General features: G+C 31.7%; 4 protein-coding genes across 6 annotated transcripts; 3 read left to right on the top strand and 1 right to left on the bottom strand.

Annotated features, from left to right (window-relative positions):
- Nucleotides 1–465: 465 nt before the first annotated feature.
- Nucleotides 466–4,359, top strand: LOC118059601 (rust resistance kinase Lr10). Its single transcript, XM_073410514.1, has 3 exons — nt 466–491; nt 1,673–1,753; nt 3,336–4,359. The coding sequence occupies exons 1-3, from the start codon at nt 466–468 to the stop codon at nt 4,333–4,335; spliced, it is 1,107 nt and encodes a 368-aa protein (XP_073266615.1). The 3' UTR covers nt 4,336–4,359.
- A 4,119-nt stretch (nt 4,360–8,478) lies between these two features.
- On the top strand, nt 8,479–12,657 carry LOC118059600 (LEAF RUST 10 DISEASE-RESISTANCE LOCUS RECEPTOR-LIKE PROTEIN KINASE-like 2.5). Of its 2 annotated transcripts, XM_035072511.2 has the most exons (7): nt 8,480–9,466; nt 10,224–10,256; nt 10,347–10,379; nt 10,511–10,573; nt 10,780–10,812; nt 10,929–11,018; nt 11,504–12,657. In XM_035072511.2, the coding sequence occupies exons 1-7, from the start codon at nt 8,668–8,670 to the stop codon at nt 12,631–12,633; spliced, it is 2,181 nt and encodes a 726-aa protein (XP_034928402.1). In that variant the 5' UTR covers nt 8,480–8,667; the 3' UTR covers nt 12,634–12,657. The 2 variants fall into 2 exon arrangements, with proteins under 2 accessions (XP_073266602.1, XP_034928402.1); XM_073410501.1 differs by lacking the exon at nt 10,929–11,018 and having other exon boundaries at nt 8,479–9,466.
- A 360-nt stretch (nt 12,658–13,017) lies between these two features.
- On the bottom strand, nt 13,018–15,896 carry LOC118059599 (flavonol 7-O-beta-glucosyltransferase UGT74F1-like). 2 transcript variants are annotated; one of them, XM_035072510.2, is made up of 3 exons: nt 15,120–15,896; nt 14,167–14,833; nt 13,018–13,610 (listed from the first exon to the last, which is right to left on the bottom strand). In XM_035072510.2, exons 1-3 carry the CDS (start codon nt 15,765–15,767, stop codon nt 13,561–13,563), a joined length of 1,365 nt encoding a protein of 454 aa, XP_034928401.1. In that variant the 5' UTR covers nt 15,768–15,896; the 3' UTR covers nt 13,018–13,560. The 2 variants fall into 2 exon arrangements, with proteins under 2 accessions (XP_034928401.1, XP_034928400.1); XM_035072509.2 differs by lacking the exon at nt 13,018–13,610 and having other exon boundaries at nt 13,992–14,833; nt 15,120–15,894.
- A 5,451-nt stretch (nt 15,897–21,347) lies between these two features.
- LOC118059598 (UDP-glycosyltransferase 74F2-like) lies at nt 21,348–23,672 on the top strand. Its single transcript, XM_035072508.2, has 2 exons — nt 21,348–22,160; nt 22,653–23,672. Exons 1-2 carry the CDS (start codon nt 21,516–21,518, stop codon nt 23,379–23,381), a joined length of 1,374 nt encoding a protein of 457 aa, XP_034928399.1. The 5' UTR covers nt 21,348–21,515; the 3' UTR covers nt 23,382–23,672.
- The last annotated feature ends 2,373 nt before the right edge of the window (nt 23,673–26,045 follow it).

Below are 26,045 nucleotides of genomic sequence, written 5' to 3'. Positions count from 1 at the left end.
TTTTATCAGCAAAAAAACTGTTTTAGATTATTAATTTTTCTAACATAATTTATTTGGTCTAACAGTAATTATTCAATGATCAAACAGATGTAGAATTACTTGGTCTAACAGTAATTATTCAAGCCTTACAATTTGATCAAATTACTCATGGCTGATATTTGAAAAATATTTATTTTGAATGTCAACAGTGATATAAAAAACCAAATCAAAGCAAAAACACAAGGCAAGATTAGGAAGACAAGGGGTAATTGATCAAATTCAAAAAACAAATATATGAATAAGAATCAATAACTCAAGTAAATTTCTTCTTAATTTTGCTTTAAACTCTCCAAGTCTATTTCTAGCTATCAGGTTATTTGAATACCAAAGCAGACTTACATGCTTTCCTTCAGTTAAATTTATGAATTATAAGATTCTGAACATTGACGCAATATTTTCTTTTCCTTGAAATGTAGTCGTCGATAAATGGCCGCTAAACAAGTATTTACTAGGTGAGGAGTCTTTATTTATTATGGCTCAATTTTGCAAAAAGAAATATATCTCGAAGCATTTTCTTTAGTTTTTTGTATACCAAAATCTTAGACACTGACAATACCTTTTCTTTTCTTGTATTTGTTTTTTTTTTTTTTGGTGAATGTAGGTGACGAATGGATAATATATCATCAAAGCTCGAGTGAGTTACATTATTTTATCTTATTATAACACTTTCTAAGAAGAGTATTAATATATATTAATATTCTACTAATAAAAAAAAACTTAAAGGTGACTGGATAAATTTATCTGTGAATTGTGATATATGAAAACGAAACATATATATATCCTACAGGATTTAAAGACTGACCTTTTCGTTCATGCTAGCCTTTTCACTTGTTCTATATATATCCTACAATATTTCACATATTTACTTTGCTCTTTAATTTTCTATTATTGTAGGACAACCACTATTGGAATTCAACTTTTATAAAAATGGTGAGGATTAGTTCATGTCTTATTTAGGCTAAATTACAATCTTCCTCTTACAAAAATGGATGTGAAAGTTTTCTTTTATTCGGTTCAAAGAGTTAATCTAAATATTTGGTGTTAATTTAGATAATTAAAATTAATTATATATTAGTTTAATTAGAAGTATCATAAAATTATTACAAAAACCATACAAAAGTTTAAAATTATTACAATTCAAAATTCCTTAATTTTTTTTCTTGAAGGGATGGTTTTAAAAAGTTCAAGGCATATTGGGTATAGATAGAGATTTTTTTAATATTTTATTTTCCTTGTAAGAGGTTATTATACTTTAATTAAGAATCTTACTGTTGCTAATATATGATGTATAAACTATATTTTCATATTATTATACATGCATTGTTTAGCACATGACAACATCTAGATAGAAGTTTTTTTTTATGTTAACAGAGATTATTAGTAAAAATAGGCAAGTTTATCCATATAATCTTATTTTAGTCCTTATCTATTCTTGGTTATAATTATTACAATTTTAGTTTCTCTCTTCAAATTAGGATTTTGTTGAAACTTTCTTGGCTTATGGAGGAGGGGTGCGTCTAAGGCAACTATCCAAATTAAATGATTGTCAAGAGCATTGATTTTATGTAATATTGTTTGTGTTTCTTAGTTTTTATTAATTTGTTTTCATTCTCTTCATGTATTTATTTGGCAGGAAAGTATACCAAGAAGACCATCTCTTCGGATGCACTAAGCATTCTCATAGTTTTGCTCATTACACTACTTGTGCTCATCGGTAAGTATTCTCTTTTGCTCATTAAATGTATGTATTAAGATGCAAAACCATTAAGAGCGATATTATCTCTGAGTTTTGGTACCTTAATATTGTTTTCATCCATGCATTATCTTTTGCTTATTTTTATCATTTAAATTGTTAAAAATAAGTCTTTCAAATTTAAATCCCTCAATTCAATTAATTTTAATTACTTATTTTCTTGCAACCGATGTCAATTTTTCCATTAAATATGGAGAAGTGTCAAAAATCTAGAAATGCAAGCTCGAATTTTACCAAAAATAAAAGAAAAATAAAACCAATTATAAAAAATGACAAATGGGAAACATTAGGAAAATAAATCAAACTTATTATTTCTAAAACTCTTAGAAACAAATTAAATATTAGATTAAAATGAAAAAAATAAATTCTAACCCTTCATTGAAATTTTAAAATGGACAATGAATATATTAAGATGCAAAACCATTAAGTGCAATAGTATCTCTAAGTATTGGTACTTCAATAGTTGCATCTGTTATCTTTTGCTTATCTAAACAAAATATCAATTAAAAAAAAAAAATTGAAAAGCATCTAGTAAAAAAAAGAAAGAAATGGAGTATTTTAAAAAGTTATTAAATATTAAAAAATAAAAATGTAAATAAATAAGAATGACTTAACATATTTTATTTTTCTCTTTTTCTCTTTTCTGAAAAAATAATAATTTTTAATTCAAATAAAAAAGAATTACTCCATGGTGTTTTTTTCTAATGGTTTGTCAATTTCGTTTTTCAATCTAATTTTTTAATTCAAATTTATTTGAATTTTCAAATTTTGAATTGTTTTTATTTTTTTCTAATATTTCTCAATTGTTGATTTTATACAATTTTTTAATTGTTCTTTTTTTAAAATTATAGGTGTAAAATTCTATATTCTTGGCATGCGTTGACATTTAATGGAAGTATTGATCAAATCACAATAGAGGGATCATATTAAAAAATATCTAGAGTAAAGGGACTATATGAATAAAAAAAATAATATTAAAAAAAAAATCAAGAATAGAGGTGTTAAATATTGAATTATTTCATTTTTTATTAGAGCTCTGATTTTAAAATTAGAGGATTAGGATGAAATTAAAAAAAATAAATTAAAGTTTGAGGACTCATTTTAATGATTTTTCCAACAAATAAAGAGAGATATTTTATAAGGTAATGAATAAAATTACAAAATTTGAAAACAACATATATAGGCAAGAAAAACTTGATATATATATATATATATATATATATATATATATATATATATATATTTAATGTTTTTATGTTTTGAATTTTTTCTAAAATCAATGAAATCTCAGTTAAATTTTATTTGGTATTAAGAATTTCAAATTTGAAAAAAATTGATGCTTTTGTGGATGCATGTTTGAATTAAGAATCGCAATTTCATTTAGAATGTGTAATGCAGGGATATATCATACATTATTATTCCTTTTTGGGCTTCCATGTCTCATAACTTTATTGATCCACAAATGGCGAAGAAGGCATTTATCAATGTATGGTAACATTGAAGAATTCTTGCAAAGTCATGATCATAATCTCACGCTTATAAGGTACTCTTACTCGGAGATTAAGAAGATAACTCACGGATTCAATGACAAGTTAGGTGAAGGAGGTTATGGCTCCGTATACAAAGGAAAGCTTCGTAGTGGTCGTTCCGCGGCTGTAAAAATTTTACGCAAAGAAAAGGCTAATGGGCAAGACTTTATCAATGAAGTTGCCACCATTGGAAGAATTCACCATTGCAATGTGGTGCAACTCATAGGCTTTACTGTTGAGGGCTCAAAGCGTGCCCTTATATATGAGTTCATGCCTAATGGATCTCTTGAAAAGTATATTTTTTCTAGGCAAGGTAGCATACCGTTAACCAACCATAAATTATATGAAATATCTCTTGGGGTGGCTCGTGGCATTGAATATCTACATGAAGGTTGTGACATGCAGATTTTGCATTTTGACATCAAGCCTCACAACATTCTTCTCGATGAAAATTTCACTCCAAAGATCTCAGATTTTGGACTTGCAAAATTGTATCCAACTAATAATAGCGTTGTGTCCCTTACTACGGCTAGAGGAACGATGGGATACATGGCTCCTGAGTTATTTTACAAAAGTATCGGAGGCGTCTCTTACAAAGCCGATGTCTATAGTTTTGGGATGTTATTGATGGAAATGGTTGGGAGAAGGAAAAATCTAAATGCATTGGTAGATCATTCAAGTCAGATGTACTTCCCTTCATGGATTTATGACCAGGTTAATGAAGGAAGGGATATACTTGAAGATCAAGTGACAGAGCAGGAAAAGAACACAATAAAAAAGATGACTATAGTGGCATTATGGTGCATACAACTGAAGTCTATTGATCGTCCCTCAATGCACAGAGTTGTACAGATGCTTGAAGCAGATATTGAATCTCTACAAATGCCTCCTAAGCCTTTTCTCGTTCCACAACAGACATCAAATGATGATAGGATCAATATGGCTAATCCAACAAGTTTAAGAGATTCGTCGAATATTTGTAGTGTCGATTCTTCATATCAATTTGGTCGTTGATAGAAAATTAGAAATACTCTTGTATGTTTGTTTATTTAAGTAATATGTTAATTTTGTATGCCTTAACTATCCTAAATTTTGATGATAGTCGTGTTTGTTAAAAAATGCAATTAACTAGCTTACAAAGCATCCAATATACACTAGTCATGTATCGTTCTCACATTAAAATATGAATTTCTAAAATTACTTAATGTTTGTGCCATTATGACATTGTTTCCTTTCCTTTTATTTTATTTTATTAAAAATACTTGTTGGGTGTGTTTTTTAGGGAAATTTTCTAAACATGTGAAATGAAGTTGCCTCGTATAGTTATTAAAAACTTTAACAGGTCTTTAAATATCTATGATAAGGGAGATGTTATGTCTAAGAAAAGATAATATCATCTTTAAAACATCCTATCTGAAGTAGATTGCATGGTCAATCTTGTCTTAATTGCTAATAATTTGTTATGCTATACTATTATGATTTATTTACAAGGTGATGGTGAGTTTATCATAATAGATTAAACTCTTCGTTGAGGGTTCAACCTAACCATTTTAAAGTAATGTCAATAAATATTAGGAATGTGTTATACTTCTCTTAACATTCAAAGTTGTGAGTACATTTATTTTAAGTATCCAAAGTAAAGAACAAAAAACATTTTTTTATTTGAGAAAAAAAAAAAAAGAACAAAGTTTGTTTTGTTAAAATTTAGATATGTCGGTTTAGTGAGCCTTTTGATCTTAACAAAAACTTAATATAACTAATAAACTTGTCATTAAGTCCAAATATGCATGCACAAACATTATTTTTTTAAAAAAAATAACATAAGAACATTTTTATTCAGATGCAAATGCAAAATGTTTTTTAAAAAAATTATATTTTTATACTAAGACAAGTATTTTTATAGAATGTTAAAATATGAAAAATATTTTTTTGCCTTTTTATTTTAACAAACAAACTAGGAAGACAAATTAGTATTTTTTTTTACAATAATAGAATATACAAAAATAATTTTTTTTTTTTGAAGACTTGTCTAATGCACACAGAATAAAACTTAACATGAAATTTGATGTTAGTATTTTTTTCCCCTCGTGAACATGAGTATGCTTGACACTAACTCATCAAACCCATGAATGCAGCCCAAAACAAACCGGACCACATAATAAAAACCATATTCGAAAACTCATCAATATTTATCAAGGAAAGTCTAAGCCCAGCCTAGTATACATTGAAACCTAAAAACACTAACCTGCAGCCCCGTTATCTGGCCCGTAGCCCATCACACGTGGCCCAAGGTCCAAGCCGAACAATCCAAAAGAAGACCCACATTAGCCCATTGTCATACAAAACCCAGATCCACCTAAAGCTCAACTCTTTTACTGACCCTATTCCCTAAACACAAATTCACGCCGCAAGCAGAGGGGTGGAAGGAAAGAACGAAGAGCAAAGAAACTACTGCAACTTGAAACAAACAGGATGCAAGCTTAGATCATCAACCAGATTTTACGAACCCGAGATTATCCATGTGTTGATTGGTTTACTGAGGAAAAGTCCTCACAATTTTAATGCAAGCTTTTCACAGAGAGAATTTTGATTTTAGTGAAGCTGGTTTCATCATGATCAATCAAATTGGAACTTTTTCTAAACATCTCTTCAAAAAGAAATCAATTCCATTCTCTCGTTATTCTTCTTTTTATACAAACAAAAACACCCATACGTGGAATGAATTCATGGGAGCAAACTTAAGTGTTAAGAACCAAAAAAAGGAACATACCTAGAAAGATTATGGTGCTACTCTTAAAAGGAAAAATATTTGTTTCACCAATAAAATCCACAAGAGACTAGCAATAGCTGTTATTCACCTTGGCTTTTTCTTCTTGTTTTTTTCAATTCCAACCCCTCTTTTCAATTTTTCTCTTCTTCTTTTTTTCGCCTTCCTTCTCCCCCTTTTTTTTTTTTTTTTTTTTTTTGTGTCTGGAAGTGGCCTTTTATAGGAGAATATCAATCCTTTTATGAAAGAAAACAATCACTGACTCCATAAAAACCGAATCCTTGAAAATTGCCTTGATGAATCTGGAATGGAAACAGGCTTAAGTGCTAGTCCGCCCCTTTCGCTTGATTCGTCAAGGAGAGAATTAGGTGATATGTTGGACATTAACATGTGATTTTCATCCGCGGGTGATCAATTAAAAGCTGTGATTGGGGCAAAACATGGGCAAAAAGTCAGCCTTTCCATAAATGTTCGCAAACCCAGATTTTATGCTAATTTAATATGAAAGATACCAATTTTAGTCGTAAGAAGAAAGTAGTCTGTTATATGCCAACCTCGTGATTGTGTATTCAAGTAATCTTTAATTAAAATTGAGATTTGATCGTCAAAATAGATTTGATACAATCAAAACTTGTTTTAAAACACTATTACTATTAGAATAAAATTCGAATAATACTACAAAACTAGTTAATTTTTGATAAATCAGATTCAGTTTATTCAAAGAACTAAAAAATACAAGAATCTCTTACACGCGTTAAAACTAAAAAATTTAAAAGTATTATTCATTAATGGCTGTCAAAATTTAAGTTAAATGTGTTTAAATAGTTTTGAAAAATTAACTCTAATAGATCTATTATTGTAGGCTGAATTGATCCACTTACAAAAACTAACTTAAAACCTTTTACTAATAAACTCAAACTCTAATTCAAGTAAGTCTTGGATCCTGACTAAAAAAAAATATTAATTAAGTGCAAATAAGCTTGAGCTGTAACTAACAAAAATAAAAATAAAACTCATAAATTATAAGTCTTTATCTGTCCAATGATCCTAAAAAATCAATGTTATTAAATACCATCTTATTTTTTTTCTTGTGTAACTAAGATGAATGAAAAATCTTTTTAAGAAAATGGTTTTGAAACATTAATGAATCCTTACCATACTTGAAAATTATGTTGCAACTCATTAAAGATCCTTGTAAAATTAGAAAATTTTCAAAACAAGTTGTCACATCTTCATAAAAAAATATTTTTGACAAATAGAAAATTCATAAATTAAAAGAAAATAAATAATAAAATTTATATAGCCTATTCTAATTTATATTGTAAGCCCTTACCAAATACCGATTCACCGATTCACCTGAAAATTTACTTTAACATGAAAAATTATATTTAAAATTTTTTAATAAAATTTTAATTCAATCCAATAATTTAATATAAAATTATCTTTAATAATTTACGATGCAATTCGAATCTGACCTTCCATATATATTGAAGGAAGAGAGACTTGACGCATCACGGGTGACCACAGGAGAGGTGGATGCATTGGAATTTTGAATGCCAAGTCTGTCAGAAAAAAAACAACTATATATGCACGTCGTTTAAGGACCACCCACAAGGTGGCCTACTGGTATTTCCATTTACAATTATGGGGACGAAGAACTAGCTACCTACTGATTGCTCAATTCAATGTTGACAACTATCCAACGATAGATATTTAATCTACAAGTTGGCTTATTTTATAGCATATTGCATGTGGCAAAGGCCAAAAAAGCAACGACTTTTGCTCGTAGAAATGGATATATATATGAAACACCCGATGCAACGACTTTTCCTGTTCAATTTTATTTTCTCCCATTTAGGATTTTTGTCTAATAAACAAACTCAAAATGCAATCATTTAGTGTTTGTTCGGTAATATAGTAATTTTTGCGGTTGTAATTTTAAAAAAAAAATATAAATTATAATTTAAAAAACTATCCCGTGTTTTGATTAATCAAATGATTTTAGTAGGAAAACATGTTTAATAAAAGATTGAGGCAACCTTGAAACTTCAAGATTATGCCAACTTGATGTTGGTCAAGTTAGAGATAAGTTCTTTGATGTTTGAATTTGAAGTCTCCTCCACCTATCAACTCCTTATAATGACAATCACTTCTTCTTTCGAAAAAGCAATCTCTTCTGTTTTCACACTTCCATGTTCATTATCTTTTTAGCTGTAGATTGCCACCTTCCACATGGGCGGCAGGTTACTAATTCTGAACAAAAGACCGTGTGTCTCTTGGCTTCCGCGAGCAGTGATTTTCCATATCCAAAAGCCAAGCCCTGTGGACTGCAATTCAATGTTCAAATTTGATGGCAATAATTCAGATCTAGATGCCATCTTCATTACTTTAGATTCGTGTAAAGTCAAATCATGCCAAAACAAGAAGCTCAATCATGTCGACTAGCTTGACTTTCCTAACTGGAAGCCATAAAGCAGCTGCCCACCCCTTCTTAATTTGGTAGGAGCTCTTCATGTAATTTACTAAAACATATGCTATAAAACTCATGTCCAAAGTGTAACAAAACGATTGGTGTCCTGATGTTCAGTGGAACATTAAGGCACCTCTTTGGTGCATATGCAGCCCTTCTTTTTCTACAGATCATAGCCATCCACCATGGCTGCAGCGCTAGAAAGAACAGCAATTACTGCTCTCCTTCTTCCTGTGGCAACATCCATAATATCAGCTACCCTTTTCGATTAAAAACCGATCCCAAAAGCTGCGGCCACAAAAGTTATGAACTTGTTTGTGAAAACAATCGTCCAACTTTATACTTGAAGACGGTGAAATATTATGTTCAGGCGATCGAATACAGTAACTTCACGGTTCGACTTGTGGAAGCTGCTGTTCAGAAGGATGATTGCTTCTCCATCCCTCATCGATCTCTAATCGCATATGATAATTACATCAGCTACAGGAACTATCTTCCATATAACTTCGGGTTCGACAACCTTCGCACCGACTTCATGACGTTTAGATTAACTTTTATAACTTGCGAAAATCCTGTACTGAGTCCTCCAGACTATGTAGTGGATGCTTCTTCTTGCAAGAATGGAAATTCTACTGCATTAAATTCTACGTTCAGCTCCCGCAATGCGGAAGGTTACTCCTATGTCATGGTTGCTGCCGACTTGCTGAAGGTACCGGACTTATGCCGTATAAATTTGATCTATTCTGCCCCTGGATCTGTTATGCCAGAAAACATGACCAATATTTCCTATAGAGATGTCCATGATATTTTGTTATATGGATTTGAGCTTTCATGGTACTCAGCTTGTTGTGATTCTGTCAATGAGATCCAGTACTGCAACTATGATAGTACATATTGTGATTCATACGGTGCGTTTTCTTCTCTCTATCTCTCTCTCAGCTTACCTTAATTTGAATATAGATTTCATAACAGCACAAATCTCTCTATTTTATACTTGATAAAAGAAGGTGTTTTATGCAAATCCATGACCATTGTCTTGTTGTTGTGACATTGCTTAAACCTTTATCTTGTTCTGGTTTTGTTATAAGTTAACTGGCCTAGATATCTTCCCATTGATCATACATATTTTCTTCTTGTTGTTAGCTCTTGGTGGCTTTGAACTATTTTTGTATTTTTTTTTTTCAAACTACTAGAGGTAGTATAATCAATCTTAACAGTATATCGTAATGACAAAAAAAGGGGAAAAAAACGAAAAGAAAGAAAATTGATTCTACTTAAAGTGTTAATGTTTGTGTCTTCAAGCTCTTGCTATATACATATTTCCTTCATATCTCAATTAAACACAACTTCGAATCTTCATTTCCTTCCTGGCTGCTGGAGTGTGGTACTGTTTTGGTTATCAAGCTTGTTTTTTTATTTCAGCTGGGCCAGAGATTGTTCATGTCCTGTGGTTTTGCCTTTTCAGTTGTTTGTTGCAGCTTTTTTCGTTTGCTTGACTGTTGCTTTCCTTGGCAGTCCTTTATATTTGTTACTTCATGTTGGTTATCAAGCTTTTTTTGTTATTTGATCTTACGGTTCTTTATTTCAATCAATTAGGTATTCAATGACAACGCTAACCTTCAAAACTCAAGTAATTTGATGATTTCTTCTTTTATATGAACGCAGGCCTCAATGGTGCTCCTATCAGAGTGGCAATAGGTGACACAGCTTGTCTTTGTCTGCCAATAAATATTACCAATTATTGAGATCACTAGTTTTTCCTTAACAATTATTTGTTTTTTCTTGCAGACTTTCTGACTAATCGCATACTCAGTTATCTCAGTAAGAACCTGCCTTTTTCTTTACTCAAACATGAAGTCTAAACTGCATGCATGGAACACAATTTTAATTGCATTAATTGGTTCTTCAAAGGCTGAACACTGACATGACCTTCTCTTTTCTTCGCAATGAAGTCTACGGGCCGATAACCAAGTATTTTCCAAGCGGGACATGGATATACTATTCAAGAAGAGGGGGTGAGTTAATTTAGAGTTCTTTTTTTTGTAATCTGGAATTGTTTCATTAATGATAGACAATATGCGAAGAAAAACCATTTAAAAGCATTATATAGGGAATAAGTTATGATTAATTACTTTATTTCTTTCTTGTACATGATTGCCACTTGTTTACTATCTATAAGATTTCCCATATTGATTTTTCTCTTTTTCTATAAATCTTGTAGGACAATCGCATTTGGGATTCCGAATTTACAAAGGTACATTACAATAACTCTCAAGTTATCATGTAAATATTGAGATTATCGAGTTCATCTAAAAACCTTTTTAATATTATTTATTTATTTTCCAATATCTACATGTTTTCATATGGCAGAATACTATACGTATGTTGGGACCAAGACCATATCTTCAGATTTTCTCAGCATAATCATAGTTTTGCTCATAGCACTACTTATTTTCACTTGTAAGTACTTTCCTATGCTTCTTTGGATTCGTTGTGGAACATGAAATGTGTGCATTGTAAGATCAAAACATAAGATTAAAAGAAAAATGGAAAAGCGCAAGAAAGTATCTTCATTGACTTTGGTTTCGTGGAAATAAGCCCTTCAACTTTTTAGTTTTTCTACTAATTCCTTAATTTTATTAGCAACTTTAATGACTTAAAAAAATCCAAAGCTAAGATGGATAAAATCAAAATTCACTAAGATGCTCCGTGAAAAATCTTTTTTTTCTTGCATTTTTGTAAGAAGTTTTTACCTTTTGGTGCAATGGATTTGAGATTTGAAAAAAATTGATGCTTTCATCGATACATAGTAAGCTTGTAAGGATTTATCAAGGCAAACACAATGGAAATCACATTTCATTTATAAAATGATTTTGATGTGGCAATCTATCAAATTAACACTATTTCATTCTGTCATTGACTGTTCTTGTTGTTTCTCTGCACAGTGATATTTCGTGCAATATTATTCCTTTTTGGGCTTTCATGTCTCGTGACCTATTTAATCTACACATGGCGAAGAAGGCACTTATCAATGTATGACATCATTGAAGAGTTCTTGCAAAATAATAACAATCTCATGCCTGTAAGGTATTCTTATTCAGAGATTAAGAAGATAACAAATGACTTCAAGGAGAAGTTGGGTGAGGGGGGCTTTGGTTCAGTTTATAAAGGAAAGCTTCGTAGTGGTCGTTTTGCAGCAGTAAAAATCTTGAGCAATTCGAAAGCTAATGGACAAGACTTTATCAATGAAGTTAACACCATCGGAAGAATTTACCATGTCAATGTGGTGCAACTTATAGGCTTTACCACCGAGGGATCAAAGCGTGGTCTTATATATGAGTTCATGCCTAATGGTTCTCTTGATAAGTATATTTTTCCTAAACAAGGTAGCGTCATACTAAGTAAAGAGCAAATGTTTGACATTTCTCTTGGGATTGCTCGTGGCATTGATTATCTACATCAAGGTTGTGATATGCAAATCTTGCATTTTGATATCAAGCCTCACAATATTCTTCTCGACGAGAAGTTTGTTCCAAAGATTTCAGATTTTGGATTAGCAAAATTGTACCCAACAAATAATGGCATTGTTGCCCTCACTGCGGCTAGAGGAACAATGGGATACATAGCTCCTGAATTGTTCTACAAAAATATCGGAGGTGTGTCTTACAAAGCAGATGTTTACAGTTTTGGGATGTTGTTAATGGACATGATAGGAAGAAAGAAGAACTTGAGTCAATTGGTAGAGGATGCAAGCCAAATCTACTTTCCTTCGTGGGTTTATGAGCAAGTTTGTGAAGGAAATGACCTAGAAGTACTAGGAGACACCACAGAGCAAGAAAAGAAGATAACAAAGAAGATGATTATAGTGGCATCATGGTGTATACAATTAAAACCCGAGGATCGTCCCTCAATGCATGAAGTTGTAAAGATGCTTGAAGCTGATGTTGAATCCCTACAAATGTCTCCTAAACATTTTCTCACCACCTCGCAACTAATGCCAAAACATGATGACGTGGCCAATCAATCAGATCTGTCAAGTTATTGTATAAATTCTTCATATCAGTTTGGTCGTTAATAAATATATAATTGTTTGTTTATAGATTTCAATAATTAAGCGTTCTGAGATGTATTTATTATATCAATCAAGCTCTTCAAGCTTTTATTGAATCCAAGTAAGAGCAAAAGCATCACACGCCAACATGAAAACATGAATTTTCTAAAATTATATCATTAATCTTAGTACTTATATATTCATGAATGATTTAGTTTGATTTGCTCCCAAGTAAAACTAAACATCTTTTTCTTCTTCTTTATATAGTTTTATTGATGCAATATCTGAAATCAACTTTCATGACCAAGAAATATCTAACATTATCAAGATTTAATGCGAGACATAACCTGTCGAGGCATCACTGTAGTGAAAACCATTGCGACCAATTAACAACATTAGAAATAAAGGTAGAGTAATGTCTAACTTACATGATTATCTATCAGAGTATGTTCACACAAAAAACCTTTATTTAAAAAACGAAAAAGAAGTCCATTCTCCATAAATCAAGGGGTCTCGGGCATGAGAGGGCCCTTATTCCATAAAATCATTTCCTATCGCAATAATGGTGATTACTTGTGGGTCGCAACCAGTAAGTATTTTGTATTGGCTGAAGAAGCAGCATGTTTTATCCTCTTCATGTTCATCTTGTGTCCAAATGACTTCAATACAGATGTCTCAACAGCTAGTACATGAACACTAGGCTAATGATGTTCAAGGTTTTGCTTGCAAGGGAAAAGTGCGACATTCAAGCACCAAAAAGCAGTAATGTTGATTTCATCCAGTTCACTACCTGGTACAGAAATAGCAAGGAACAAGCATGACCCTGCAATAATGGAATTGTGAAAATTACAGCATTGGGTTTATATGACCCTGCAGAGGCAAAGGGAGTACTAGGACATGACTTTCCCTTGCTCTTTTTTCCTTGACCATTTTTTTTCCAATTCTTGTCACTCAAACACAATAGAGAGGCATTATAGAGATGAAGTCAGGGCAGGTGCAACCTATAATCAACAAAAACAAATCACGATAGTTTAATAAAATATCACTCTGCAATAATGGATACTTGTTATTTCTGTCCTTCTCATCAAATTGTTTTTTTTTTTTGAACATATGGAGGTCCATGTGGGTCTTTTCTCATTTATATTCACATAAACCATAGATTACTAGACCCTGCCATAATCAATGTGACAGGACTTGAGGATACAAATATTTTAGTGAAACATGCGATTTCAAATTCCAACTCTGTGCAGAACGTGGATTGAACTAGATAAATGTCTTCAAAATATATGCCCAAGCAAATCATAGGGCAATACATGTGCATTATTGTGAAGAGATTAGAATCAAAAGTATCTTCTATCGTGGGTGACAAATCACCTCATCAGTTATGTAATTTCCTTTATTTGGATTAACGAGTTTCAATTATTATTATTTTCTAACTCTAATTTCTTAGAAAAAAATAAAATACAAATGCATTGTGCATAAGGTGACATAATTTAAATCATTTGGTGCTTCTCAACATAGCTACCAGTACATTAATGTTAGTATCAGAAGTTCCACCTTCGCTTGTAGCCTCGATAGCCAGCTCTTTCCATTTCTTGGAATTCATTTTCATTTCTCTGCCTCTATCTCCCTCCATCACTTCTTTTATGCAAATGGCAATCTCTTCTCTTTTCACAATTCCATGCTCATCAACCTTAGCTCTGACTCCCACCTTCCAAGCATCTTCAACGAGTTTAGAATTCGTTTGTTGATCACTCCATCCTGGCATTGTCACCATTGGCACACCCAAGCTCAATGCCTCGATTGTTGAGTTCCAACCGCAATGTGTGAAAAAACATCCCACAGCCTTATTTGCTAGCACTTTCACTTGAGGACTCCAATTCACTAGCAATCCCTTATTCTCCACTTCTTCCACAAACCCTTGTGGGATCTTCCCTTTCTCAGAATCCATCACCACCCACAAGAAGTGAAAATTGCTCCTCTTTAAGCCCCACGCAATTTCCTCCATTTGCTTGCTGCTTAGAGTAGCACAGCTACCAAAGGACACATATACAACTGATCCAGTGGGCTTAGTGCTGAGCCAATTAATAGAAAGAGATGCGTCTATTTCACAGAGACTAATACCGTAGTCATCCTCATCTTCAATACTCTTGTCCAAGTATATTGATGGGATTGTTGGTCCAATTGTCAATAACGGGCAAACTTTTGACATTGTATCCACTACCTGAAGGAACAACAAAATATTTGTGGAGATTAATTTGGACCCTTAATTTACATAACATCAAAACACAACAAGTTCAAATTATTTATCTCTAAATATTCATGATTCTGTTACCTTTACTGCTACGAGTTTCAAATTTTAATCATTTACAATTCACAATTATTTGGGATGGAATTGATGAAATGAATTGGTTTGGGATGGAAATTGAAAAAGATTGAGATTTTACCAGAAACCATAAAAGAAGTGCAAATAGTTTTAATGTCCAATTATGCGGTACAAAATTGCCTACCTCACACTCCAGCTTGTAGAAAGTGTTGATGAGGATCCAATCAGCCTTGTCCAAATTAGCAAACTGACTCATGGTCATCTTAACATTAGCAGGATATGAATCCGGCAGAACAACAAATGTTGGCAAGTCTTGAAGCTCAAGCAGTAGTGGTACTCCCTCGATCAACACAGGGGTTGAAGAAACTGGCATCTTTAACACTTCATGGTAGACATTGTAAAAGATGTAATCAACGGCACAAGCATGTGTAAAAAAAGCAGCTGCAAATAACCTGAAATCCTTTGCCACATCCAGAGCCCAAGCCAAGAAAGGCTCGTATATTACAGCATGGATAGGGCATGAAGAGGTTTGGTATCTCTTGATGAGTTCTGATAGGGTTTTTGGACCAACATCATGTAGGCTTGAAAGATAGGGTTCCCAGCTACCAGCTTGATTAAATCCATCATCATAGCCATCTGATATGGTATCGAGTTGAATGGAACCAATTGATGAGCCAAGCTGCCTGGACTTGGATATGAATTTGGTGATTACGAAGGTGACTTTGAGCCCTTTAGAGACCAAACGCCTAGAGAACTGCAGCATGGGATTTATGTGGCCTGCGCCTGGCAGTGGAACCACTAGTACATGGCTCCTATTCACCATCTTTTCCATCTCTCTCACCCTCTCCGTAGGGCTCCTTATTGATTCATTTCAATAGTGAAAAGAGTATTTTGGAAGTGAGTGGATGGTAAGGAACTCTCCACGTTATCAACGATGACATATACTGCAGATTACAATACATTCTTCGAACTTGCACGTTCTAATTATTAGATTGATGGGTTACTTATAAAACCGGATGTGGTGATCCGGTCACATGTTGGGTAATATAATCAATGATTAAAATAACTTTGTTTTAATTAAAAAAATTTAAAAAAAAATTAAAAAGTTTATAGTTGAGTTTTGACTTAAATCGATTGGAGTTTTTAATCGAATCGCATTAAGTCAAATTTTTTTATTTTTCTTCAACCAAGTCAATTCAAGCTCAAAGCTGACCAGATTAACTGCTAGACTAGTATAAATTTTAACTACAATTGAAGGACTGGATTGGATATCAATGAAATTAAAAATCTAATATCCTATAATCATCAATCTCATATATTAAATTGTTTTATGTTTTGTAAGTAATCATATTCTTCTAAATATTTACATTAATTGATTTGTAATTTATGACTAGATTTGTGGTCATTTGCCACGCCATAAACCAGAATATTTTTTTTATTAGTAAAAAAAGATGCTCGGTTGACACAAGTATGTTTTAAAAAATCTAAAAAAAAGAAGAGTTTTGTCTCTAATTAAATAAATGTTAAAGAATGAAACTGAATAAATACGAGCTTAAAAAAAGAAAAGAAAAAAAACAAGTAAATCTAAGTGAACCTTCTAAACCTTTGTTAACCTTTAAAATCCACAACTCATGAAATTCTATACTCGGGCATAATCAAAAAGCTCAAACCCCAACCAATTTAATATTGAATAATGAAATAAAAAAAATCAATTTAAGAAATTTTCCAAAGTAAAAAAAAAATGACAATCAAAACAATGATAATCAAATTTGATAGGAAAAATGAGGATGAAATAGTACCCAAAAAAAACCATAAACACGATGAATAGTAATCAAAAGAATAGGAACAAAAATAAAAAATAAAAAAAAATGAAAGGGGTGAGATTAAAAAAGAATTCCAATTCTATAAATTATTAAAAAAAAAAAAATAATCAAAAGGATAAGGATCAAATATAATGGTTTAACAAATTGAAAAATTATTCTAATATATAAAGAGGACATACATGAAAACATAGGAGGAAAGGGAGCACAAGGAGAGATATGATATCATGATCTTCAGGATTAAAAACTGAAAGGAAGTAAGAGCCTTGGTTAAATATCAATAGGTTTATCACTGGGAAAATATGATATCATGATATCCTAGCATGATCTTTAAGATCATAAGATCATAGGATATCCTAAAATGATCTTCAAGCTAATGGTGAGAGAATAAACCATAAGCTTGTCACATGGCATTAAGAACCATAAGCTTATCATTGGTAGAAATGTAATGATCTTGAATGTTCTTATTAAAAAATTTCTTCCTAATAAAGTGATAATCCACTTCAATTAGATTGGAAGACAACAAAAAGGACTCCAAAGTTATTAACCTATAGGCAAGGTGTTGTGTTGAGAGTGACATGGGATTCTTTAAGAAGCATGTAAACAAATAAAGTTCTCTAACTATGATGGAGAAAAGAAAAAAATTGAGGTTGAAATCCAAACTTGACTAAAATTGAAAGAAAATTGAGGTTGAAATCTAAACTTCTAACAAGTTTAATTGACTTATTTAAGGACTTAATTAAAAAAAAAGAAGTTTAAAACTTTATTGGACAAAAATTGAAAGAATTAATTAAATTCAAGGACTTAATTAAACTTCTAATGGGTTTTGTGGATTTAATCAATGACTCAATTGAAAAAAAAATAAAGTTTGAAGGTCTAATTCAAATCAATTCATAAAATTTGTAATATTAGAGACAATTGAAACTTTGAAATGCTAAATTGATGTAATTAGGGACTTAATTAAAAGAAATTTAAAATATAAATTTCAATTGAAGACCACATTGAAGAAATCTAAAATCAAGAACCACTTTGGCATCAACATATTTTATCAAAATTATCCAAAAAAATTTTAAAAAAAAAATTAAAAATAAAAACAAATCAAATTATAATTATAAAAAAAAAAAAAAAAAAAAACAGGTTTAATCTCAATTCCAAATAATCACTTCCTCTATAAGAAGTGTCAGCATACCTTTCAAAAGCTGTTGACTGGGAGTTTCTCCATCATCTTTGGCAATTCCTTGACTCCATCATCATTGGAAACTCCGTGACAAGTACAGAACAGTAGTGGGCGAGTTTAAGAGTCCTTGTCCTAAAGAATTTACGCATGAAGATGAAGATGACATAGAATCCAGCTCTGTTGCATGGGCTAGCGATCGTGATTTTCTCCTGCAAATAATCTCAGATTTTTCTGTTGAGCTGCCCCCTGAACCTGCAGCAGAGTTAACTCATAACTTGCTCATAAGAATTGAAGGGTCCAACATGCATTCAACAGAAGTACCTATAGTAGCATGCATTCAACAGACATGGGAGCATCTCCTTTTCTGTTCTCTCCTGCTAGCATCGTTCTTGGGCTATACATCAGTCACCATTGCTATGTTCTGATGTTTCAAAAGACTCATAGAATTTGCTTGAGACTTGCATTTTTATAGCTAAATTCCTAGTAAGCTTCCACTTCAGCTTCTATAAATTAGGTATCGAGCATGTACATGCCTCTAATGTTGCGCGATAGTGTCATACTTTTTTTTTTTCTAGCTTTTTTATTATTATTATTATTGCACACCGTTTTCAGAAGTTCACCATGATGGTGGACAAGAAATGTGGAAGAACATGGTTTGATTTCGGTTTGATTATATGGGCCGAACATGGTTTGTTTCTTTGTTTTGTTTGGGCTGTATTAATTCATGCCATGGGCTGAGTGTATATATTTTTGTTTACACGGGTTGCACATTTTATTTGGTTTTATATACAAACAACAAAAAATCATTCCTTATATTTTTAATTATATATGGAAACGTCTCTCGAAAATAAAAATAAAAAATTATATTTTCATAAATAATAAAAATAAAAACAACATACAAGGCATGATTTAAGGTGTATTTGGCACCCCGTTCCCTCAAATTTTGAAAAAAAAAATTTACTTAAAATGAATTTTTTTTATATATATGTTTTTGGATCATTTTAATTTGCTTATGTCAAAATTAGTTTTTAAAAAATAAAAAAAAAACTTTATTTTGATTATTTTTAAGTGAAAAACACTTTGAACCGCTATTATTACCACAATCTCAAACACATTCTTAGCATCTTTAAATACAAAAATTCAAGAAAAATAGTTTTGTTGATATATTTGCAATCATTTTTAGATTTAATAACTAGTTTATGAAATACATGAGAACTTGGTTTGCATTTAAAAAAAAATTATTTTGATTGTTTGAATATCAAGTATCACAAACTTATATATAAGGACGTATTCCAGCTATTAAAAGAAAATTAAAAAAAGAAATTAACATTAGAATGGTTAAGATTTAACTTGATAAAATAAAGATTTTTTTACCGATAAGGAATTTTTCCAAACTTTATAACCAGACCAATGGTTAGAAATACGAAACAATAAGTTAGTTTATATTAGACAAACAAACAATACAACTTACTTTAGGTAAGATGTACTAGGGGCGATATGTCCTCCCTATATACAATCAGATCCTTTATCTAGACCCTGATACCAGTAAAGGTTCCTAGTAATCAAAATACTAAGTGACGACTCCATTTCTTTTCTTTTTTACTAATAAGAAATAAGAACTTCTTGTTCTTTTCTTCATCACCACAAAGATTTTGCTCCAATAGAAAAATCATCGCAACGTCACATATGTGCGACACTTATTAATCTAGTTTAGTCCTGGAGCGTGCTACAACATCTTGCTTTTTAATTGTACACAATATTTATTAAATTGTAAAGAGTGTTTGGTGTAATATATGTTGTGGTCTAGAATCCCCTTTAAATATCGAATAACTAGTTTAACAACAACAAGATGATCCGTACAAATTTAAAAATAAAAGAGAATGATATTATTTAATAATTTAATATATGTGAATTAAGTTAACTCATGTGGAGTTTATATAGCTATATAGCAAGACATATAAAGAAATATAATAAAATAAATTATATAAAATGCTTGATCATCTCCTTTAATTAGATAATTGAAATAATTTTTTTATTTTTTATCCTTTTATTAATTAGAAAATGATCAAGAATATTTACCTTGATTATTTTCTTAACATGTCACAATTTCTTAACACGCCCCCTCAAACTCATGATAATTTTACTTTTCATGAGTTTGACGTATATTAACACCATTATATTGCTGTTGTAACCTCATTTGCTTGTCAAAATGATCACAATTGATAAACGACCTTATTTTATCATTAAATAAATTTAGGAGGAGGTTGTTATATATGCTTGCAACAATAAAAAAATCACAGGGAACAAAAATGTTCAATAAATCAAATTCCAAGTCAAACTTTCATGCTTGCTATTTGGATGTAACAATAAACAATGAATACCATAAAGGCATAATGATGGTTTTTATAACAATAAAATGAGAGTATTCAAACTATTTAAATAATAGAGATTTTAAGGATGATGAATCAATAAATCATGAATTGATGTATCATTAAAAAAGATAATAAATAAGAAATCATCTAGAGAATGAAGAGGATTGAAACAAGTTGTTTTAAAGTGGTCAAATAAACAGCTAAATAAAAACAGAAACTAATATTTAGAGCAATATACAACAACTTGCTTTGATATCAAATTAAAACTAAGAAATGAATAACATGATCTTTAGAATTATAGAATATACATACTAGCTAGCATTATCTTCACAATCTTTAGCATGATGTTCGATTGTGAGATATCCTAGCACGATCATCATGATCTCTATAATTATAAGTGTGAGCTGTCATAGCATGATTTTTTTAATGATTTTTAAAATTGTGCGATATCCTATAGCAGTATATATCGACTTGTCTGCAGATAGTTGTTTTTCGCAGACATGAAAAGTCCGAATGCATCCAAATCTCACATGGTCACTCGAGATGCTTGTCGCATGAAAATTCCTAATGCATCCATATCTGAAGAACTTTCAACGCTAAGATGCTATGTTTGAAAGGCAAAAAAAAAAAAAAAACACTATTTACATGGAAGGACCACCAAACAGGTTGTCCTAGAGGAGTCTTTCCATTTGCAATTTTGTGGACAGAGAGGTAGCTACGTCCTGAGTTCAATGATGATAACATTTTGGTAGCTAGAGGCTTATTTACTAGCATATATATAGTACCAATTAAGTGGATATTTAGCAAAGGCCAAAGGCAATTAATGCACATTCTTTTGATAAAAAACTACTCGAAACACAGTGTATTACGAATTTTCCAAAATAATTGTGAAGGCATGATTCTGCTATTAATTTGAAGCATTTTAAGGTCTTGGCCTTTAAAATCTCCAATAATTGAACAAATGCAATCCCTTCGCCCAAACAAGAATATAATTCTTTATTTTACATTTCGAAAGTAACACGAGAGAATTTTTAGTCTTAATAAATGGAAGTCCAAAACACGTGCCGCGAGAAAAATCCTCAAAAGTTTTCCCTTATCTCTTGGTTTTTCATGTCATCTTCTTATTATTGTAAACTCTAGCTCCACAAACGAGGGGTAGTAGCGGTGCTAGTCGTAACCAAGAGAGCTCAAGTTGAGGGAGAGATTTAGGGATGGAGTCGTCATGGAAAGGGCATGTACTACTAGTTCCATATCCAGGCCAAGGCCATATAAATCCCATGATGCAATTCTCAAGGCGTTTGATCTCCAAAGGGCTCAAAGCCACTCTTGTAACATCCATTTTCATTGCCAAGTCCATGAAGCTCGGCTCCTCAATCGGCTCTGTTCATCTTGATGTAATTTCTGACGGTTTTGATGAGGAAGGCTTTCCAGCGTGTGGTTCTAGTGAACTCTATCTCGAAAAGCTAGAGGCAGCAGGTTCAAAAACCTTAGCTGAACTTATTGTCAAGTATCGAAGCACACCATACCCTATTGATTGTGTCATCTATGAGCCTTTCTTGCATTGGGCCTTGGATGTTGCTAAGGATTCCGAGGTCATGGGAGCTGCCTTTTTCACCCAACCTTGTGTAGTTGATTATATTTATTACAACATTCAGCAAGGATTGTTGAGTTTGCCAATTACTTCAGCAACTGTTTCCATTCCTGGATTGCCTCTGCTTGAGTCTCGAGACATGCCATCCTTCATTAACGTCCCTGGCTCGTATCCTGCTTACTTCAAGATGTTGCTGGATCAGTTTTCCAATACAGACAAAGTTGATTACATTCTTATCAACACTTTCTACAAACTAGAGGCTGAGGTAAATTATGTTTTACACTGTTCAATTCTAGCTAGCTCTCTTTAATTAATGCTTCCATTCTGTTCTATTCTACCGATGGGGGACTTCCCAACGTTCATGGAGTGAAAAAGTAAACCCTCTTTATGTTTTTATTTTAATTGAAGTATCAAGATATTCTAAACATCATCAATCAATTATGGTTGATGCAAATCATATCATATAGAAGGCACAAACCACGTCAGAAATAAAACCAAAGCGAAGCCCAGTACGGGTAGAAAAGCTCCTGACCCACCCCTAATTCGTAAGCCCTAGGCCCAGCCCTACAAGCCCATTAAAAAAATTATACTTATGTGCAGCTGCTGTAAGGTGTTGGAATACAATGACAAACAGTAACATAGTATAATTCTGGTGCAATAAATCGTTTCATATGTATAAACTATCAAGTGTTGGAGATTAGTCTGTATCTGACATGGTTCAAAAAACAAAATCATATTCTGTGTTTTCTCTGGACAGGCAGTGGATACAATATCAAAAGTCTGCCCAACATTGACAATTGGACCAACAGTTCCATCAAGATACTTGGACAAGCGTATTGAAGACGATGAGTACTATAATCTTGATCTCTTTACATTACACGCATCTATTTCCACCAATTGGATCAGCAATAAACCACCAAGGTCAGTTGTATATGTGGCCTTTGGTAGCATTTCTAACCTATGTGAGAAGCAAATTGAAGAACTTTCTTGGGGCTTAAAGAATAGTAATTACTATTTCTTGTGGGTAATAAGGGAATCTGGGCAAATCAATCTCCCCAAAACATTTTTGGAGGATTTAGGTGAAAAGGGTTGTGTGGTGGGGTGGAGCCCTCAAGTTAGAATGCTAGCAAATGAAGCTGTGGGGTGTTTTCTTACACATTGCGGTTGGAACTCAACAATTGAGGCGTTGAGTCTTGGCATGCCAATGGTGGCAATGCCGCAGTGGACTGACCAGCCACCAAACGCCAAGCTGGTAGAGGATGTTTGGAAAGTGGGAATTAGAGTTAAGGTTGATGAGGAAGGAATCGTGCCAAGAGATGAGATTGAGTGTTGTATCAAGGAAGTGATGGAGGGAGAGAAGGGCGAAGAGATGAGAAAGAATGCTAAGAAATGGAGAGAGTTGGCTATTGAGGCTGTTAGTGAAGGTGGTTCTTCCGACAAGAACATTGATGAATTAGTATCTAAGATTCTAAAATTCAAGAATTGAATTGCAGCTTATACTGTATCAAACATGAAACTGGGACAAAGCCACAGACACAACCCACATCTGTTGAGAGAGGACCCTGTTTTTCTTCAGCTTCCGTATCCTTCCTTCTCCGGCCTGTTCTGTGCATGCTGATTTTCTTGGTATTTCCAGTCTTCTTGTCTCAAAATTTTTCATGTTTACTTGAATTTTCATATCTAATTATTTTTTATTATGAAAAATTGTTAGATAAATAAAAAAAATTGAATATTATATATTATTCAATAAATAGTGTTTGTCATTTGCTTGTTCTAATCTCTTGGTTCAGATTATGAATGTTATATATTTTTTTTATTTTAGATTTTAAATTGTGTTTAGTTAGTATTTCAAAATAAAAACAACAGATATAAAAAAAATAAAATTGTGTTTGGTTAAAGATATGTAAATAAATAAATAACATAAAATAAAATAAATTTGTTTTTAAAATAGTTTTAAAGTGAATTTTTATCTTTTTAAAATATAAAGTCAATATTATCTTTTTTCTTTATCTCAATATAATAATTAAACGTCTGTGATCTTTGCCGGAAAAAAAATAAAAATAAAGGTTTTTCAAGAGAATCGATGGCAGCCAACGAGCCAACCTTCAGACTTTGGAGTAAAAATGGCTGTGGGCCATTTTCAGACCAAAATACCAAGCAAACAATTCAAGGTTTGATCATGTTCGTAAATTAAGTTATCCAGGTCATCATCGTCGCCTCAAATAATGGAGCTTTCTCTGCAATTGAAATTTTACAGGACACTAATTAGAGGGATAAACTACAATCAAACTTGTAAGGGCAAATTTATGTGCATGGTGCTATCCAGGGGATGGTGTTCTTCTGAAATAACAATTTTTTTTGTTTTCTTTTCCACTAATCCATGGCATATACGAAGATTCCTTTGGATTTCTTCCATCCTATGACCTTCGCAATGATGCAACTTCACAATAGAAGCAAAGGGCAGCCACACATTTCTTCGCCTTAGTCAAACAAAAATGATAACTACGTAAGAAGTTCATTCCTTGATCTCTGCTGATGTTGATACCCATCGCTTTCCTTGTCTAAGTTTCTTCTTTTTTTTTATTTTTTAGTTGAAAAGCATGGATCTAGACAATGTTTTTTCAACCTTTTTCTCAATTCAAAAAGCAAAAGCAATGGCTTAGATAAACTGGCTCGTAAAAGCTTGATGAACCCCTCGTCTACTTCCTTAAAGCTTTTACCTTCATATTTTATTTCTTTAACATATGATCCCAGCTTTTATCCCAGGAAAAAAAAAATTGTTTATTACCAACCAAGATATCCAGACTAATACTCCAGGTGGTGCTTGCTTCGACCACACAATTCAAACAGCCCTTCATTGCCTGCCAATCGAAGAGGGTTTTTTGTTTTCTGGTTTGCCTTTTCTTCTACGAATTTTATCATAGAATTATCCTGCTAAAAATGCGCGATCAAGATGACAAGAATGTGATTCTTTAATACTTGCAAGTAGTCCTCTTATATTAATCAAAACATAAATTTAATTTTTTTTTAAGAATGTTAATTAGTTTAACACAATGAATATAGTACTTCTTGTCTCGAAAAATAATCACTTTCTATTTACATATGAAATAATATTTTTCATAAAATCACCACATATAAGAATGGGATGTACTAGATTTGATTTGGAAAATCTACCCAACTCAAGACTTTAGGTTTGAAGGGTTTACCAAGATCAAACTAATTTTTTAAAAAATATTAAAATAACATTATTTAAAAAAAAACAGATTTTTTCCACTAAAACAACATTATTTGTTTTTATTCCTTTCAAAAAAAAAAAAACCTGTAAACAATACATAAAATGAAACAAATTACGAAACTAAATTCTCAACAATCTCCAAAAATAGATTTGTAATTCCACAATGCCACAGTGGGTAATGTTGGGTGAATAATGATTTCCCCCACATCTTTTAATTTTTATTACTTCATAAAATTTAATAACATGGTTTTTCTCTAAAATTATTTTTTTAACAATATAAGAAAAAAAAAAATAAACTATAAAAAAATCAAGTTCAATTAAAAAAAACCAAATCCATAAACTAAGAGCAACCTAGGTTACCATGACAAACCTGTTAACCTTATAAAAAAAAAAATACAAAACTAAATTTTCAATCATCTCAATATTAAAAAAATTAAAATTAAAAATAATTTTAAAAAAACCACGTTTAAAAAAAAACATGCAAAAATATTATAGCAATCCATGCATATAATTTTACAAAAAAGCTATGCTTTCACCCCACATTTCTTAACTCTTCTTATAATTAATTCGGTTGATGAACCAAATTATTAAAAGATAGTTATGTTAATTAGTATGCTTTCCCCCTAAAAGTTAGTAGCCTTTTCAACCACTCGAATTTTTTCTATCAAGCCTAAAATTGGTTTATCTTAAAAAAATGTTCCATCACTTGGTAATCCTATCATTAATGGAGACCCCAAACAACTGGTTATCATTATGGATTGAGGTTTCCCTATTCTTTTTCCATTGAAATGAAAATTTTCTTTGAATATTCATTAGCTAATAGAAAGGGAGTTTTTTTTAGCATGGTAAAAAAAATTAATAAAATATACAATGCAAAAAAATATTTAAAAAAATATATAGTATAGAGAGTTGCAT

The sequence above is a fragment of the Populus alba genome, chromosome 7 (genome assembly GCF_005239225.2).
Source record: "Populus alba chromosome 7, ASM523922v2, whole genome shotgun sequence".
NCBI classification, from domain to species: domain Eukaryota; kingdom Viridiplantae; phylum Streptophyta; class Magnoliopsida; order Malpighiales; family Salicaceae; genus Populus; species Populus alba.
This window is presented reverse-complemented; position numbering and strand designations above follow the sequence as displayed.

What these genes read in the sequence shown, in the direction of transcription:
- LOC118059598 (XM_035072508.2), top strand. Translation starts at nt 21,516, where the DNA reads ATGGAGTCGTCATGGAAAGGGCATGTACTACTAGTTCCATATCCAGGC. An exon ending in TCTACAAACTAGAGGCTGAG is followed by an intron (nt 22,161 to 22,652) that starts GTAAATTATGTT and finishes TTCTCTGGACAG; the next exon opens with GCAGTGGATACAATATCAAA.
- LOC118059600 (XM_035072511.2), top strand. Translation starts at nt 8,668, where the DNA reads ATGTTCAGTGGAACATTAAGGCACCTCTTTGGTGCATATGCAGCCCTT. An exon ending in TCGCATACTCAGTTATCTCA is followed by an intron (nt 10,380 to 10,510) that starts GTAAGAACCTGC and finishes TTCGCAATGAAG; the next exon opens with TCTACGGGCCGATAACCAAG. An exon ending in GGGATTCCGAATTTACAAAG is followed by an intron (nt 10,813 to 10,928) that starts GTACATTACAAT and finishes TTCATATGGCAG; the next exon opens with AATACTATACGTATGTTGGG.
- LOC118059601 (XM_073410514.1), top strand. Translation starts at nt 466, where the DNA reads ATGGCCGCTAAACAAGTATTTACTAG. An exon ending in GCTAAACAAGTATTTACTAG is followed by an intron (nt 492 to 1,672) that starts GTGAGGAGTCTT and finishes TTTATTTGGCAG; the next exon opens with GAAAGTATACCAAGAAGACC. An exon ending in TACACTACTTGTGCTCATCG is followed by an intron (nt 1,754 to 3,335) that starts GTAAGTATTCTC and finishes CACGCTTATAAG; the next exon opens with GTACTCTTACTCGGAGATTA.
- LOC118059599 (XM_035072509.2), bottom strand. Translation starts at nt 15,767, where the DNA reads ATGGAAAAGATGGTGAATAGGAGCCATGTACTAGTGGTTCCACTGCCA. An exon ending in TCTACAAGCTGGAGTGTGAG is followed by an intron (nt 14,834 to 15,119) that starts GTAGGCAATTTT and finishes TTGTTCCTTCAG; the next exon opens with GTAGTGGATACAATGTCAAA.